General features: G+C 43.1%; 1 protein-coding gene across 1 annotated transcript; it reads right to left on the bottom strand.

The window, feature by feature from the left end:
• Positions 1-285: 285 nt before the first annotated feature.
• Positions 286-15022, bottom strand: SNTN (sentan, cilia apical structure protein). The gene is made up of 4 exons (XM_027586733.1): positions 14902-15022; positions 12528-12562; positions 5822-5961; positions 286-1052 (listed from the first exon to the last, which is right to left on the bottom strand). Exons 1-4 carry the CDS (start codon positions 15009-15011, stop codon positions 894-896), a joined length of 444 nt encoding a protein of 147 aa, XP_027442534.1. The 5' UTR covers positions 15012-15022; the 3' UTR covers positions 286-893.
• Positions 15023-18792: the final 3770 nt, after the last annotated feature.

Here is an 18792-nt window from a genome sequence, read left to right as displayed (position 1 = left end):
GTTGAGCTAGGAAGAAAAGGCAAGATAATGAGGAGGGATTTTGGAAGTTACAGTAATTTTACAATGAGTAAAAGTCTTTGTGAAAGTCTGTCTAAAGTCTCAGGTATTGATGTGTGTGTGTGTGTGTGTGTGTGTGTGTGTGTGTGTGTGTAATTTAAACTCAGGAACACAGGCATGGACATAGGGGATGTGGGTCCTTGAAAAATATCCGCTTTTAGGAAATATTCTCAAAAGCTTGTTGGTTGGCAACAAAAAGTTGACAGACATTGCAAGGATATTGGGGTGTTTTGGTTTTAAATCATGTTTATTTAGGTATAATTCACATACAGCAAAATTCATCCTTTTTATGTAGTGTACAGTTCTAAGAGTTTGACACATGTGCAGTCATGTGACCACCACCACAATCAAGATATAAAACATTGCCATCCCCCCTAAAAAAGTTCCTTCATGCCCATTTGTGAACAACTACACTTCCCAGCCCAGCCACAGTTCTGGTAACCACTGATCTCTCTCCCCTCTGGGTAGTTTTGCCTTTTGCAGAATGTCGATAAAGTTTCTCTGACCTTTGAGCCCACATCAGGCGATAAACTCTTTTACTTTCCTGATTTCCTTATCATAGTTATAATTATACTGTATATGCAATTTGATATCCATTGATATCAAATCTATCCTATTGTAAAGCACCCAGACACTATACTATTCAAACATCCTGAAGCGTATGCGTATACTTTCGGAGTTACAGTGGATCTAGATATTAGCAATCAGAACCATCCCAGGCAGTTCCAGATTCATGATCAGTATGCTCAATTAATTAAAAATAAAATGGAAAAATCTTTAAACGTTTAACACTGTCTACTGCCATTATTTTGTCTAACAGCATTCTTTAAAGCTATTTAATTCATGATTTTTACACTCCATATATTTTGTAGCAAATCTGAAATTACAGTGATGCTTAAGAGCAAAATCATGAAATCCTCAAAATCAAGCTTATTTTCAGTGTGCTCGTCGAGTTCAGAAAGGAGGTCTTTGTATTTGGGTTTCGTTTCTTGTCCCTGTGAGAAAAAGAATAAGTGAAAACCAAATTCATTTTGCCACATCAGTTTTACAGGTAACAAGTGATAAGAAACATGTTATTAACATGGTTTTGTAACATGTTATAACATGTTATTAATAATATCATGTCAAGTTGCTACTAGCTGAGCACCGTGTTAACTCTTTTCATGGGTTATTGCACTGAATTTCCATGGTGACCTTATTGAATATACTATTATTATCCCCACTTTACAGATGAGCACCAGAGAGTCAGTGAGAATTAAGTAACTTGCCCCAACCTAGGCAGCTATTGGTATGCAGCCAGAATTCATAGTCTTGTCTTTCTGGTCCTGGAGCGCACACTCTTAACTGCTAAGCTATCTGCCTCTCTAGAAACACAGATACGTTACATCTTCAGAATTTAAAAATATAATCTCTTTGTTTTTTTAAATATAATCTCTGTTATGGGAAGTATTCATTCTGTGTTGCACTGACAATGAAATTGTCCAGAAATATGAAAGAAAAAAAAACACTAATAGAAAATCTGTGCTTTGGAAAATTGTTCAGCATTTAGTTTGATCATCAATCACTCCCAAGTCCATAGTCCTCGTCGACAGATCGAAGGAAAACATATGAGTAGTACATACATGGAGAGGCTTTTTAGTTTCCAACCACAGCTTGTGAAATATCTTCCCAAGTGGCATTAAAAACATTAAGGTCATTTGATTGTTCTTCTGAGCTATGTTTGCATTTAGTTCAATCGCAGATGCTCACCCCTGAGCTAGCTGTAAAAAACCATCACAGCAATGACTAAGGCCCTTTAGGAATGATGATACATTCCTCTTACAGTCTAGACCATTCTTGTTTCTCTAGGCTCTTGTTTCTCTCAGGAGGTCACACTTAACAGTGAGGTCTAAAGGAGTTCCCCTGCCTCACTTCAAGACAGCTCAGTGCTATTTTGAAAGGGTCAGGTCCAAGGTAGAGAGAGGATTACTTACTATTGGAATGGCACATGGCTGAAAGGTCAGGGGTGGCTGTAGATGTCTCTTTTTTTCTTTTTTAAATTTTATGTATTTATTTGAGGGAGAGAGAGCAAGCATGAGCAGGGGGAGAGGGAGCGAATCCTCAGGCAGACACCCTGATGAGCATGGACCCACCATGGGGCTCAATCCTAGGACCCTGAGATCACAGCCTGAGTCACAGTTGGAGGCTTAACTGATTGGGCCACCCAGGTGTGCCAGATCTCTCTTTTTTTCTGCACATTGGAAGAGCACAGGAGCTGACCCAGGTCCAGGCCCTCTTGGGGCCTGGCTGGCCGTCTTGTTTTGTTTCTTCTTCTTCTTCTTCCCCCCCCTTTTTTTTTTTTAAAGATTTATTTATTTATTTGAGAGAGAGAAAGCATGCACTCGCACGAGTTGGGGAGAGGGCAGAGGGAGAGACTATCCAAGCAGACTCCTGCTTAGCAGGGAGCCCGTGGTGGGGCTCAAACTCACAAGCCATGAGATCAGGACCTGAGCTAAATCCAAGAGTCCCAAGCTTACCCAACTGAGTCACCCAGGAGCCCCTTGTTTTTTCTATCTTCTTAACAGTGCATTTAAAGGCTCAGTTTTATTGTATGCGACTCACTATAGAGGGTCAAATCCCCCCAAATTATTTAGGCTTATGAGAAAGGAGATGTTCCCCTCAGAACCCAGGCCTCAGCCAAGAGATCCATCTCCATTTACCAGAGAACTCCACATGGGGATGCAGGAGAAAGCCCAGTTAGGAACCGAGGGGCTGCCATCTTTAGGCGTGGACTCGAGTGCCCCTGCCTGCCTTAAGGTATCTCACAGAGCTGGGTGCTCGGTCCAAGGCAGCATTCCGACATTGCTGTGCGCGTTTGCCCTGCGCCAAGTGAAGCTCATCGCTGTTAATACTGAGAATGTTCCTGAGTCCCCAGGAGTCCCCTGAAATGCGGCTTCTTTTGGGTGCCTCTCATGTGGAGCAGAAGACAGGACTGCCTACGAGGCCCGGAGATCCAGGAATGGCTGTCTTTCTCGAGTGTAGCCTACACTAAGGGACCCGAGCCTGAGGGTCTTTCCAAATGATTTGGCTTTAATGTTTTTCCCTTGGCTGTTCTCAGAAGGGGCGATGAATTATAGCAGTGCCCCTCCTCTCGTCCGAGATCTCAGGAGTTTCAGTGTCCGGGGTCAGCTGTGATCCCCAAGCAACCATTCTGCCTCTGACCAATTGTCGGAAGGTCAACAGAAGCCTCGCTTGAGGTCACAGGGCCTACGTCACTCACCTCCCTTGGTCTCAGTCAGGTGGCATTTTATCATCTCCCGTGGTCACACGAAGGGTGAGTACCCTCCGGTAGGGTATTTAGAAAGACCACATTCATATAACTTCTACTAGAGTATATTGTGATAATTGTTCTATTGTATTATTATATTGGGAATCTCTTACTGTGCCTAAGTTATAAATGAAACTTTATCATAGGCCCCTGTGCCTAGGGAAAAGCAGTCTGTAGAGGGTTGGATTCTGTCCCTGGGGTCAGGCATCCACGGGGGCCTGGGAGCTATCCACGCACATAAGGGGAGATGACTGTACATCAGGATGACCCTCTGCTAGGTGCTCATTTTCATGCTTCTTAAAAGCTCTCTGAGGATTTGCCCAGCTGCCAGCTAGGAGCCCTTTTTCTCTCTGGAATTTGTTATTTCTGTAGGCCTCTGATGTAGGCAAATGTTAATAGGATTTACTCACCCACGCCTTCCTTAAAGACTCCCTAGAACTTTTTACCACTTGTCAAATCCTGCCTGATACTTTTGGCTGAAAAAAATCTTTCTTTAAAAAAAAAAAATCATGGGCGCCTGGGTGGCTCAGTTGGTTAAGCGACTGCCTTCAGCTCGGGTCATGATCCCGGGGTCCTGGGATCGAGTCCCGGGATCGAGTCCCGCATCGGGCTCCCTGCTTGGCAGGGAGTCTGCTTCTCCCTCTCACCCTACCCCCTCTTGTGCTCTCTCTCTCTCTCTCTCTCTCTCTGTTTCAAATAAAAAAAAAATCAAAGAATAATACAAATGATACTTATCTTTCTTGTAATTGAAAATGTGTGCCCTTTGACCTACATCACTACACTTCCCCTCCCCCCAGCCCCTGGCAACCACCGTTCTAGTCTCTGTTTCAGTGAAATTGGGTTTTTAAAAAATCCCTTATTTGTGGATCCAAAATCAAGGTGGGTTTCTCACACAGTCTTTTAAAATAATCAGAGATTCACAGGAAGTTGTCCCCTTCCAGCTTCCCCCCCAGTGGATGACACCTGATATAACTGTCCTCTGGGAAAGCCCATACATTTATATTTTAATGGAATTATAAGAGTTATCTTTTTAATATCTCAGAACACACAGAGCACCTCACAGACTGCTTTCTTTTAAAGTTTTTTTTTCTTCCTCTACCTACAAATGAATATTGGTAGTCTAGACTCTGCATGAGCCCCTCTTTTCTTCTAGGCCAGTACTTCCCAAAGTATGCTTGCAGAATGTAATACAGTTTTAGGTGATGCAGGACTAAATATTAAATATAAATTAATAGTCATCTATTCTTTTATTACCTTCCACTTTTACCCACCGAATTAACATTTACAATAGTGCTAAAGTATTCCTATAAATTTATTTAAGTAGAGAGTCAAAGAAAAAAGTTCTAAGTGAATTATCATACAGGCTATAGGCAGATAGGGGAAAAATACTGAAGGTGGTATTCAAGTGACTGAAGGTTGGGGAATATGCCTGTACGTAACTTAGGTTCGTGACCCTTTGTCTACTGCTACCTCTGACTTCTATATTGTCAACACAAATCTCTACTCTGACCTCCCAAGTCATAAGTCCTGTTGCTCTGTTTCTCCTCTGGCATGTTTCATGGACATCTTAAAATTGACACATTCTAATGGAACTCATCACCTCTCCCCCCACCCCACCTCATCTCAAATCTGCTTATTCTCCCATCTTTGTCTTCTCTGGGAACAAGGCCACCACCCACTTCTTCCCAAGGTCAGAAAGTGGGGTATCATCATTTGCTTCTCCTGTCCTTCAGCCCTACAGCCAATCAGTTATCAGATCCTGTTCATTCCACCTTCCAGACACCCCTCCTCTTCATCACCTATTGTCCTTGGTTTGGATGCCCCCTCACACTCTCTCTTTGTCCCTCCCTCACCCCCACCGCGATCCCAACTGTAGGTGGTGTAACTTCTTAGTCCTGGACTGAGAGACCATATCTGGCTTCCTCCTGCCCTCAGGCTGTACCTCTGTCATTTGACTTTTATCTACCTCCCCAGCCTTATGTCTTAGAGCTTTCTCCTTTCCTCTCCCTTCTCACCAACTACTTCCCAGCACCCTCAGGTCTTTGACCTGCCTTACAGGCTTACCATTCCTTTCGGCTCGGAATACTATCATTCTCAGCCCTCACCCACCTCCCTTGCATTACTAACACTTGCTCATTCTTCAGATCTCAGCTATACCTTTATTTTCCAGGAGTGCTTCTTGGACCAACTGCCCCAAGATGGCCCCACTGTTTTACTCTTTCAGTGCATGCTCTACCATTTCACAATTATTTGAATATTTCTAATTACTTTTTCAGCATGTTTCTCTGCTCTGCTGGATTGTTAGCTTGTCCATTGTCTTAACTCCAGTGCTCAGCTCACTTCCTGGCTTACAGTAGGTATTCATTAACCATTTGTTGAATGAAACATGGCTGTTGGCTCTTTGGGCCCACCGTTAGGGCGTGGCCCCTGTTTCTTCATACCTGTTAATTCACTTACCTCTGTGAAATTCCTAAATTGGGTCTGCAGCAGATCTTTGGCAATAGCTTTTCCAAGTTTACCATCAGGGTCAGAAGAATTTCTGAAAATCAGAGCGATACTGGCAATGGCTTTTTCCAGATCTGAGCCCTTCTTGAGAGCTGTGAGGGAAGAAATGATGCAGTCTAGGTTAGGAAAGACTCTTCCCCACACGTAGGGTTATGTTTTCCAAGGGAACCAGGGGGTGCGGGGTTGGAAGATGTATGTCAGGGTGGCCGTGTCCTTGGATTCTTTGTCCTCTATCTGGGAGGGGGATGTAGGGGCATCTGGACCCAGATCTTTGAATAATGGAAACAGAATTTCTTCAGGAGCTATAAGAATTGGTAGAGTTAGGATGAGATTGCCCACCTGTTTGTCATGTGACCTTGGGAAAACACCTCGCCTCTCTCAGCGTTGGTTTTCGGATCTGTAAAATATTTAAGTGGTACCTACTATGTGCTAGGCTCAGTCCGTGGCATTGAGGGTACCACACTGAACAAGACAAAGTCCTGCTCTTGTGGAATTTATGTTCCATGTCAATCAAAGCATCACCTCATGTCAGTATGATAAAGGAGGACGGCATCCAAAGCAAGCTCTTTGGTCATGTTGGATAAAGGGACCCCCTTTGACTTAGCCTCAGACATAGGGATTTCCCAGCTGGTCTCTCTAGTTTAAACTCCTTGAAAGGGTGGTGCTAACTCATTCCTTTCCAGTGGGTAGCACCCAGTGAACTCTGAGAACTGCACAAGGTACAGTGGAGAAAATTCGTTTGTTATCTATCCTCTTAGGCCCTAGCACGTCGTTTATTATAGAACTTTTCACATATTACAGTTACTGCATTTTTAATGGTCTTTCTTCTCAACTAAAATGCAAGCTCCATGAGGCCAGGGATCCTACCTTTCTTTCTCACTGTTGTCCCAGTGGCACAAAGTCCTGCTAGGTAGAAGGTGCTTATACATGCCGTTTAATGAATGAAGAAGAAAAGAAAAGAGAAACAAAATCTTATAGCTTTTAGCCCCGGGGAATGTGCAACAATTGTTGATACAAAGAATGATGATCAGACAGAATAACCCAACTTTTGTATTGAGCACTTACTATACTTCTGACATTTTCCTACGGGACTCAGCAGCCAGAAGTGACACAACCAGATGTGGCCTTTGCCCTCTTACAATAGACTTTACAATCTAGAGAGATAATAAGCAATAATCAAGAAGAGAATTCATATATATTTGTTTATGTATATATTCAATAATTATTTGTCCATATGCATATATATGATACATATTTACAACTTGTGATATATGAGGCAGAGAAGGCACAGAGAGAAAAAAATAAAAGAAATACATCTGCGAGGAAAACTACTTAGATAGCTGGTCTTGGAGGTCTCTGAGAATAGACGAACATTTACGCTGAGAGCTAATGGATGAGAAGGATCCTGCCCTGTAAAAGCTTTTGGCGGGGAGAGTCAGGCTGGGGGTAGGGCTGTGTCAGATATCCCAGGCTCAGGGAGCAGAAGACGTGAAGGCTCAGATCAGAAGGAGTCTGGCACGTTGTGGGAGCTGGGAGGAGACAGCTGTGGTGGGAACCCAGAAGGGTGTTTGATTAGGAAAGGAGACGAGACTGGCCTATGCAGAGCTTACAGCCGCTGGAAAGGAATCAGACTTTCCTTCGCAAATATTTTCTCCCAGGCTGTCAATTCTTGGGTTTTTTAATCCTTTCAACTGAGATCTTTTGTGGAGGAATAGTTTCTAATTTTTTTATTGTGTTATGTTAATCACCATACATTACATCATTAGTTTTTGATGTAGTGTTCCATGATTCATTGTTTGCGTGTAACACCCAGTGCTCCATGCGGTACGTGCCCTCTTTAATACCCATCACCGGGCTAACCCATCCCCCCACCCCTCTCCCTCTAGAACCCTCAGTTTGTTTCTCAGAGTCCATCGTCTCTCATGGTTCGTCTCCCCCTCCGGTTTCCCCCCCTTCATTTTTCCCTTCCTGCTTTTATAAAGTCTGATTTATCAATTTCTCCTCTTGTGAAAATTTCTCCTGCATAAAATTACAAGTTTTATAATTTTATGGCCTGCATTTAAATCCACGATCCATTTTGAGTTCATTTTTGTAGCAGGTATGAGACTTAGGTGGAGGTTCATTTTTCTTAACGTGGATGACCAATTGCTTCTGCATCTGTTGTTGAAAATACTATCCTTCCTTTGCTGAATCCTTCTGCATCTTTGTCAAACATCAGTTGGGCATTTTGTATGGGTCAATCTCTGGGTTCCCTATTGTGTTCTATTGATCTGCGTATCTGACCCTCTGTCAACAACACACTGTTTTGATTCCTGTAGCCATATAGTAAACCATAACATGGGGGACAGCAAATCCCCCACTTTCTCCTTTTTCAAAATAATTTTGGCTATTCTAGGCCCTTTTCCTTTCTGTGTATATATGGGACTTGCAGTAAGCCTTACGAGAAATTTGAGGAGAATTGGTATCTTTGCTATGTCGACTCTTTCAGTTCAGGAACAGTATGTATCTCCATCATCGTACCACTTTATAGATGAAGAGAGGATGTGACCTTGCTGAGGACACACTACTTGTAAGTGGCAGAGCTTGAATTTGAATCCATGGGAAAACATAAGCCTCATGAAAATAGAGATTTCTCTCTTTCTTTTCCCCCTGTCTTGTGTTCTGTGGAACCTGCAATATTTAGAATAATGCCTGGCACATGGTAGGTGCTTCACATATATTTGTTGAATGAATGTCTGCCAAACCTGTGTCCTCAGCTCCTTACTCCCTGATTTCCTCCCTAGCTTCTGATCCTCAGTCTTACTGCTGATGGCTTGTTACTTTTCCTTTCCCTTTCCCACTTCTGTCTGCTTGTCCAGTGGCTGGCCCTCCATCTAGCCTAGAACTCCAGCCTCAGAACATTCTCTGTTTCTTTGGATTTGATTTTTGGCTCTTTCTCCACCCCTGCCCCCGATCCTTAACCTCCTCTCCCTTTTGTTTCTGCCATATCCATGAAACCCACAGAGAGAATTGAGATTCTCCTCAATTACCCAACAATTTTCTGCTCATCAAAATCCCGGGAAATGAGCATAGTCTTCTAGCTTGTGTCTACCCGCCTTTCCTGGGGTGTGTGTGTTTGAGGTGGTGGGATGCTATAAGGGGGTAACCTTGCATTTAAGTGGCTAAAGAATAAACTCTATGTATTCTGTCTTTAAGGAGCAAATTGCTTAGAGGAAATACCTTAATTCTTTAAGAGGTAAATATTCCTTCTGTAATTTTGGCCAGTTGATTTATTAATTAATAACCAAGAGTAATTTGGGAAGGCTTTAGTATGAGCTGCTCTACTGGGTCATGGCGGGGACAGTAGCCTCTTGCTCTCCAGAGCCTGGAGAGAAAGGCAGAGCCTTTCTGGTGAGGAAGGGGTATATTTGCAAGCCATGAGTGAGTTTGCAAATAATGACAGACACCTTCCTTGTTTACTCTGTGCCAGATGCTTTTCAAACATTATCTTATTTAATGCTTAGTAAAACCCATAGAGGTAGGTACTATTTGTGTCTCAATTTTACATATTGGAAATTGACACATGGAGAGTTAAGAGTTTTAAGGTCACATTGCTCAGAAGTGACAGACGAAGGATTTGAAAGTCTGTCTGACTTCAAAGACCTTAGGTAGACCTGCCATTTTGGAGTATCTCTTTGTAAGGCCATCTCCATGGAGGCTGTGAAATCCAGACACTGTCCAGCCCCCCCAGGAAGTTCAGGTCCACCTGCAATCTAGATGCGGACTCCATCTGGACAAGCCAACTCCTCTTCCTTCTCCACCATTCTTTTAAACCCAGCAGGCATTTTTTCCCCTGACTATGAAATAGCATATGTTCATGGTAAAAACTGAGCTAGAAAATATTACAAATAAAAGGTAACAAGGTGCTCTGGTTGTCCTACCAACACTCATGATACTTTGCAAGATGTTTTGATTTCCTGTTTTTATGGTTGGGTTCTTCCCTTAATAAACACAGCATGTTGCCTTTTAATTCCTGCCCTGTCTGCCTCACAGAGTTGTGAGCAAATATGTGAAAGCATATTGTAAAGGGCTAAGTCCTATTAAAAACCCAAGGGGTCAATATTTCTCTTTTGGAGCCTTTTATCAGCTTTCTTGCCTCTGGAAGGGGCGTGTTGGAGACGGTGTTAAATCGGGCACTTCATGTCGACCTCTCCTGTTATTTCCTACCTCACTTTTCATGGTTTAATAATACCAAGCTGTGTGGAGTCCCTTACTCACTCTGTTCTCCCGACAAGCATTTTTTGGCAAATACTTATTGACAGGCTCTGTCCTAGCTCTGGGGATGGAACAGTGAGCAATATCAAGAAAGTAATTCTTAATTTGGTGCTTGCGTTCTGGAAGACAATTGTAATGAACAATTACAGAGCTAGAATTCTACATGCTACCCATTCCTCCATAGAATGCACAGGATTTGACTCACTTAACTGTTACACCAGCCTTCAGAGGTGGGTTCGCGCATCATCGCCACTTTATAAGTGAAGGAAACTGAGGCTCACAAAGGTAAGTAGCTTGCTCAAGGTCACACAGCCCGTCTGGTCCCTCACCATGATGCACACGGCCTTTCTGTAGTGTTTTTCAGGCAGTCTATTCTGTAGGACTCTTTCCCAAACTCCCAGATTGGGCAACGGGTCCCTTCCTTGCGTTTCTCCATTTCCCCGAACATAAACTTATTATAACCCTCACACTAAAACACGGTTGATCTGTCTAAATTTCCTTCTAGATCAGAGCTGTCCAAAAGAAATGTCATGTGAGCCCTAATGACAATCTAATCTTTCTGGTAGCCACATTAAAAGGGTGAAAAGAAACATACAAAATCATTTTCATAACACATTTTATTTAACCCAATGTATCAGAAATATTATCATTTCAACATGTGATCAATCTAAACAAATTATTGAGGTATGTTACACTCTCTTCTACTAAGTCTCTTAAATCTGACTTATCGATTACACTGACAGCACCCTTCAATGCTCAAGACCTCCATGTGGCTGGTGGCTGCTATACTGGATGTTCCCGAGTGCAGTCACTACATTGTATTTATCTCTACGCTCGTCCCCAGGCCCTGGCGTGTTGTGGCCTCAGTGTGTGTGTGTTGCACCGAGCTGACTGGAGCATCAGAGCCATCCTCTGCCTCTTTCCCCTCACCTGCCCTGGAACATGGCACTCAGCTCCAAACGTTAGATCTAGTGAGTTCCTGACACTTTCGTGTAATAGAAACCAACTCTCAGTGTGGCAAGGTGTCAGAATCACCTTGTTTTAGAAGTTCTCCTAGTATTTGTTATTTTTGCAATGGAGAAATGAAGACCTGCCGGAGAGAAGTGGTTTGCCCAAGGTCACGGAGGCAGTATGTGGCAAGACTAAAAACCAGGTCTCTGTCCTTTTCTCCCTAGGCCAGAAGTTTTCCCAACACGCTAGTATCTCTCAAACTTCCCTGCTACAAAACTGCTTTGGATGCTAGAGGCAAATGCATAATCATCCCCTACTCCCACCCTCAAGAAATCAAGGGCACAGATCCAAGCAGCCAGCAGAGAAAATGGGGATTCATACTGACCTCTATTCCAAGCTCTGTCCTTGTCTTATTTCAATGGATAACATTTAAAACTACTTGCCATTGAATAAAACACATTCTGGGTAGATGAATCATGTTTATCCTATGTTTTTTCAAGGCATGGGAATAAATGTGGCCCAACGGTCCAATGTAAGGAGTCTGGTGCTAGGAATGGTGTGTGTGTGTGTGTGTGTGTGTGTGTGTGTGTGTGTTTTCAGGGGCAGTGAGGGTGATGGAGAGAGTTACAACCCCCCTCAACCTCCTAGAAGGGATAAGTTGTATTAGCCATGTGGTTGGATATTTATCAAAAGTGTCCGGAATCGTGTAAATTGTAAAACAGAAATCATAGGTTTCTTATTGTGATAGTATAAAAATAATAGTTTCATCATGATGGAGATTTATTTAAGTAAAAATTATTATTTTTAAGTAAAAATACAGAGTATCCTTTGGCCAGCCATCTAGGAGGAAAAACAATTGCAATATAGTAAATATCCATTTGTGCTTCTTACCCGGTAAACATTTTAAAGCCACAGATTTTGGAATTAGATAATGATCCAAGTATATGAGTGGCTTTTATTCTTATATTGTTCTTTCCATGGCAATGTTGTTAGCTCTAAAAATATTTTACCTATAAAAGTGAATGTTGAGGGCAAATATTTACATTTTGAGAGTTGGCCACCCTGTGTTTTCATTCCATCAACAGAGGCCGTCAGGGGTTGATTGCATCCTGAATCCAGTGACCATTGATATTGGATATTGATGGTCTTGTTCTGGACATACTGAAGATGCTGCCCATAGAGAGGCAGCCGGGCATGTGGGAAGCACCCTGAATTAGGAGTCAGAGGATCCACGCTCTGAGCTTGGCCTCGCATGGACTAAGTTTGGGCAAACTAATTCCTATCATTGGACCTCAGTTCTCAAATCTTTAAAAAGAACATGATGAATATTTGATGATGTATCCACAAGTTCTCTCACATCTCTGGCATTCTTTGATGTCCTGTTGTTTTTAATTCTTTGTGTGCTATCACGGCAGAGGAGAAATATGTACATCGCAGTCACCCCATGTCTTACCTTTTATTGAAGCCAGTTGTTTCGATATTGAAATGCTGCCAACAAAATGAGAGAAACATAATGATTTTGGAGCTTGGGTATTCATTTCTGCATCTGAAGTAAAGCAATACAGGGACACCTGGCTGGCTCAGTCTGTTAATGGGGGGTTTTTGATTTTGGCTTAGGTCATGTTCTCAGGGTCATGAGGTCGAGCCCCATGTCGGGCTCTGTGCTCAGTGCGGAGTCAACTTGGGATTCTCTGTCTCCCTCTCCCTCTGCCCCTCTCCCTGCTCGCACATGATATTAATTAATCAATCAGTTCATTAAAAAATCTTTTAAAAAAAGTAAAGCAATACAATGATTTAAAAATTAATTTATTTTCAGTAAACCTTCAACGAAACTTCTAGTGGAGCATCATCTTTCAACCCCCTTTTTCTCCTTGCCACGTAGTAAAGAGGTGCTCGAGTGTGTCAAGCCCACACATCCTAGTCTTTCTTGCATTTATGTCACTACAGGACTAAAGTCCCTCCAATGGAAAACGAGTAGAAAAGTGTGGTCACCTTCCACGTAAGCTCTTCTCTGTTCTTTCCCATTTCCACCTAACATAAAAATTAGCCAGGACACTTTGGAAGCCACATGTTAAAACCACAAGCATCAATCATCCTGGGTCCCTACATGGCTACTGGAGTAAATCTGCCACAGATCTGGAACCCTGGCTCCATACTGTCACACAAAAAAGAAAAAAAAAATCACTACTTGTGTCATAAAACACTAAGGATTTGAAGTTTATTTATTTATTCCAGTAGTTTAGCCTACCTAAGAATCTAGGTACTGAGCCGGGGGTGGGGATGCATCAGTGGCTAATGGAGACATGTTCCTGCACTCTTGGGGCTTAAGGTCTAATGCAGAAAACAGATTTTAAAGAGGCAATTCAATAAAGAGCAATGGCATGGTCAGATTTGTTTTTGCAGAAGCTTTTTCACCTGATATATCAGAAAGAGATTGTATAAGGGGCCAGATGGGGGGCCAGAAGATGCATCTTGCTCCCTTACAAACGGCAGATCAAAATTTGCTTGATATTTCAACCCACAAGGGCTGGAATGGTTTTTGAGAAAGCCAATAAGAACAATAATACTTGGCTGTATATTTGAAAATTCCTTAAAGGAAACTTTTGGGTTTAAGAACTGGATTTGGCATTAACTAATCAAGACCTCATCACCTGGAGGGGGCGCTCATTTTTCTTATTTGTGAAATTAGGGAGCTGAACTCTATGGTATTTTTTTTAAAGATTTATTTATTGTTATTTGAGAGAAAGAGAGAGCAGGGGATGGGGCAGAGGGAGAGGGAGAGAGAGTCTGAAGCAGAGTCCACACGGAGTGTGGGGCTCCACGCAGCCCTCGGTCTCATGATCTTGAGATCACGACCTGAGCCACAACTAAACACTGGACGCCACCCAGGTGCCCCAAGGACTCTATGATATTTTAGATCTTTTATGGTCTTCTTGGTGAGTTTCCCTTGATTTTCTAGAAACTCTGCACCATTATTACCTTCCTTATACAATGTACTATCTTTTCACTTGGCATATACAAGGTACCTGCAACAGGGCTTGTGTTACTTTCTTTTCTTCTTCTTCTTTTTTGGCTATTATATTCTATCGCCATAATCTCCATTAGTCTGTGAGGCCTTGGAGAGCAAGAGCTATGCAATTTATCTCAAAACCTCCTACCCCTCACCTAGCAGAGTACCACCTAGCACTTGTTAAGTGTTCAAGAAGGTTTTTTGGGGGCGCCTGGGTGGCTAAGTCAATAAGCATCTGCCTTCCGCTCAGGTCATGATCCCAGGGTCCTGGGATCGAGCCCCGCATCGGGCTCCCTGCTCAGCGGGAAGCCTGCTTCTCCCTCTCCCACTCCCCCTGCTTGTGTTCCCTCTCTCGCTGTCTCTCTCTCTCTGTCAAATAAATAAATAAATAAAATCTTAAAAAAAAAAGTTTTTTGAGCCACAGTACATCTCCTAAATAAAATTACATGAGAAAGAATATTTTTAATTTTTTAGCTATAATTTGACACATTTGAATGATATGAAACAGTTTTCCTCTGCCATGGATAGTCTGAAAGAATTTGTTGTACAGGTAGAATCCTTGCAAATTTTGATTTACAAATGTTTCTCAAGAGGCAATCAAAGATGTTTGTGTTAATTGTATCATCTTCTCAGTTTACAGTCAAAGCTGCCCATTTGTTCCCTTTGTTTCTCCAATTTAACTTAAGGCTGGATTGGGGTGGGTACCAAGCACCAAACTTGCAATATCTTGACCACCAAGTTGACATGAACTCTTTGGAAATGCACCTGCAAGCTTAAATGAAACTCAGTAAAGGAGAGCCACCCATGTGCCACTGACCTTTTGCGCATTTTCCTAGGTGCTAAAGTAGATGGTGGGGCTGCAGAAAGACTGGGGTCCCCTTCCAAGTGGAGTGTCTGGTCCCGGCTACTGTGCATACAGCCACACATACTCTGGTCGTCTGTTGTGTGTTGGTCCCTCCTAAGCAACGGTCACTTGCCCACTGCTACTATAGTCGTTCACTCCATGACAACTATGTAAGGGACTCTTAGAAGAACATTTTGCTAGTGTTTCTGTATGTGGACATTAAATTATTCATGCATTCAACAAATATTTGAGGCCAGGCACTCTACAAAGTGCTGGAGACACAAGAGTGAGCAAAATCAGACATGGGCCCTGATCACAGACAGCTTAGTGGGAAAGACAGATATTAATCAAGTGATCATATGAAAAAAATCACACCCATGAATGGTACCATGCAAGGGGATGCTATGAGATTGGTGTCAGTCAGGGAGATCAGGGAGGCATCCCTGGGGAAGTGATGTTTGATGATGAGTAAGAGTTAAGTAGATGAAGGGTCAAAGGATCCATATGGTGGGCAGAAGGAATAGCTTGTACTAATCTTGGGGGTAGGAGGTGATCAGGAGGATGGTGATCAGGAGGTACCGAAGGTAAAGACCAATGTGTCTGGACCAGAGAGGCTGACGGGGAGTGAAGCTCCACCTGAGGAGGAAGAGGAGACATGGTGTAAAAGACCATGCAGAAACTTGTAGGCCGCAGTAGGGGATTTTCACTCTATGTCAAAAGAATGGGAAAGCATTTGTGGATTTTAAGCGAGGAGGGTAATAAAGTTAGATTAACATTTTGGAAAAATCACTCTGGCTTCAATGCAAACAACAGTTTACAGAGGTGGACAGTATAAATGCAGGAAGACTGGTGGGAAGACTACTTCTCTTGTGTTAGCTTAGAACTCTTTCTGTAAAAACCAGGGAATGTATCAACTTAGATCAGTCTGGTTCAGGGAAGACATGACCAACAATTACTTAGATCACTGGTGAGTTGATGGTTGAGAGGAGATAGATCTCAACAGAAGTTAAGAATAGCCATTATCCAGGCTTTAAGTTGGTTCCAGGACACTGCCATCTTGTAACTGCCTCCCTGGTCACAGTGTACCATATGGCCATGTCACTCATTGCTTGCTTCTCCTTATGGATTTTCTTTTCTCTCCTCTCTCTACCCCCTGACTAAATTCCCTTAGCAGTTTTCATTTAAACTGGGGAGAGAGAGAATTTGATTGTCCTCTCTAATTACTGTTTCCATACTGGTCAGAGTTTTAATGCCAGCCCACCCCATAGATTGTCAGTCAGTCTGTGCAATTATCTCCTATGGATCAGATGATAACCCTGAGCTAATCTCACTGCCCAAGTTCAAACCTAGAGCTGACTTCCTTACAGAGGGCTCTGGGTAGGTTTCCCAGAATCTGGATCTGTAACACAAATTCCAGATGATTCTGACATGGACTGTTTTGGAGAATTGTTGGTAGTGGTCAAAAAGAGGCTCTACAGTAGAAAGGTCTAAGTTGGAATTCTGACTCTACCACTTACTGGTTGTGTTTGGAATAAGATCTTTAAAGCTGTTAGGTCTACTGCAAAATAATACTTTTCCTCATGGAATTACTGTGAAGGCTGAGTGAGTTAATTTTGGTGAAGAAGTCAACACAGTGATACATGAGGAGCAGCCAACAAATAATAGTCCTAGAGAAGATGATGTTAGAGATGACCTTGTCATCAGAGTCCTGGCGGGATGCAGAATTTAACTCAGATGGCCGCAGAGACACCCATGAAAGGATTACTCAGTGGGTAGGGTTCGGAAACAAGCATGGATGTTGAGGCACCCCAAGTGTAGCAACAATAAGAGACTGTTAGCATCCTTAGTCCTGAAGGTGCAAGGAGAAGAAATTGTATTATGGAGCCCAGTGACACCTGAATTCCTATAGCAAGGGCCACTTCACAGGGCTGTGGTTGAAGGGAGGCAGCCATGGCTAGAGATCAGGCAAAGCAGGAAGAGAGTGGGGAGGAAGTACCCCACATGCTGATATCCAGCCGATGCGGCAGGGGAGCCTCGGAGGCAAAGCCTGTAGGAATTAGGCTCCTTGGGCATAGAGGAGGGCTGAGGATGGAACAGGAGAGAGGGCCAACAAATGGGCAAGAAATAGCAGGATGATGCTGAAGGGGAAGAAGAAGAAAAATGAGGAGGAGGAGGAGAGAAGATGGAGGAAGAGAGGGAGAAACCCGAGGAGGAGGGAGAAGGAGGGGAAGGAGGATGGGGAGGGAAAGAAGAGGGGGAGGGGAAGAAGAAGACCACCAACGGCATTCTCAAAAAGACGTAGCAGCATCTGGCGACAGTTCAGGTGAGAATACATTATGTTTCCCTAAATCAGAATCTCATAACATCATGGAACATTTAGGCTGTTTACACACAGGGCCAAACCATCTGGAAAAAAACATTTAAAAAAATCTCTCCATCAGTCTCGTGCTTTGGCGACATGAGGGCGGCTGAGGAGTGTGCTGAGGTAGGTACCGGTTTGGGGAAAGGAAAGGTGTGGCTTACCAGCACGGGTTTGACAAATGATGCCACGCGGACTTAGCGATCCTCACACAAGACCCCCTCCCAAGGGGCTCTTGCATGTCAGCTCAGCAGGCTCAGGGAGCGCATGCTCAGCATGCTGCTAATGGTGCTGAGCTTTGATAAACTATTTGAGTGAGAAAAAAATGTCATCAGATGAGAGGTTTTTGTTCACAGATTTGCTCTCCCACCTGCTGCTTATTCTGCCAGTCGTAAACAGCAGATCATAGGAGTGAGGTTCTAAGAGACTTGCCTTTGACCATTGGCTTATGCTTTTCTCTTGTGCTAAGTCATTGGGGGCTCTGGAAGTTTGGGGGCTCCATGAATTACATTTTGGGGAGTCTCAGAATCTCTCAAATTATGAAAAATGTTTATGTATGTGTGCATTTTCCTGGCTGAAAGGACTGCCAGATTTTCTAAGTGTCTTATAACCACCATGAGAGGCATTGCTGTCGGCAAATGCCACCAGGTTGCTCACGATGCTGCCTTTTTGAAAAGAACCACCAGCCTCACCCCAAGAGGAACTGTGTGTGTGGACTTGGAGCTTCTCCCTCCATTAATGTGATTGTGAAAACTGTGTGCTTGGAGTAACTGGTGGTGTGCTACGTATTTGATAAATATTTCCTTTTCTCCTCAACAACCACTGGGCATAGGAATTGCCATCATTTGCAGATGACAGAATGGAAGCCTGGAGGTGTTAAATGACTTGTTCAAAATCCTATGGCTTATAAATGAGGGAGGCTAGATTCAAACCTAAGGCTGTACGGTCTCAAGCTTAATGCTCTTTTTATTACAGCCTGTTGCCTCTCACTGCACTATTTGATCATTAGCTGTGGTCCTTGTTTCCTCAGCTGACCACCAGCTCTCTATAAATCCTATGAGAAACCTTACTAGAATGTTCTAGCCCAAATTAGCCTCTCCTTTCTATTTATCACATTTTACCTCTATTTTAACACTTGCGATCATCTGCTTTGAATGATGTAATTAGTTATGGTTTATCCTTTCTCTTCACTAGAGGGTGAACATCATCATCGTCAATAGCATTGATTTAAAACTTCCTAAGCGTGGGGGGGGGGGGGGGACACTGCGCTGCGCACTTCACAGGCAGTTCTTAGAAAGTTCCCTTGGTGGCACTATTATTATCATTTGCATTGTGCAGGTGCCTTACACACATTGGGAGATCGGGGCTTGCCCAGGAGCACATCACGAATACAACTTGGGATTCAAGCCCAGGTCTCTCTGACGCCAGGAATCACACTCTCAACCAATATCTCCTCCGCAGGGACTACATCTTCATTATCTTTGTATCTTCCTCTCAGGGTCTAG

The sequence above is a fragment of the Zalophus californianus genome, chromosome 1 (genome assembly GCF_009762305.2).
Source record: "Zalophus californianus isolate mZalCal1 chromosome 1, mZalCal1.pri.v2, whole genome shotgun sequence".
Classification (NCBI taxonomy): Eukaryota; Metazoa; Chordata; class Mammalia; order Carnivora; family Otariidae; genus Zalophus; species Zalophus californianus.
This window is presented reverse-complemented; position numbering and strand designations above follow the sequence as displayed.

Bases quoted from the DNA above. Each gene is read 5' to 3' on its own strand.
- SNTN (XM_027586733.1), bottom strand. From the start codon at position 15,011: ATGTGTGGCTGTATGCACAGTAGCCGGGACCAGACACTCCACTTGGAA. The intron at 12,563-14,901 runs GTCAGTGGCACA...TTTTGTTGGCAG, and splicing joins CCTAGGAAAATGCGCAAAAG to CATTTCAATATCGAAACAAC. The intron at 1,053-5,821 runs GTAAGTGAATTA...TTTTTCTCACAG, and splicing joins AATTTAGGAATTTCACAGAG to GGACAAGAAACGAAACCCAA.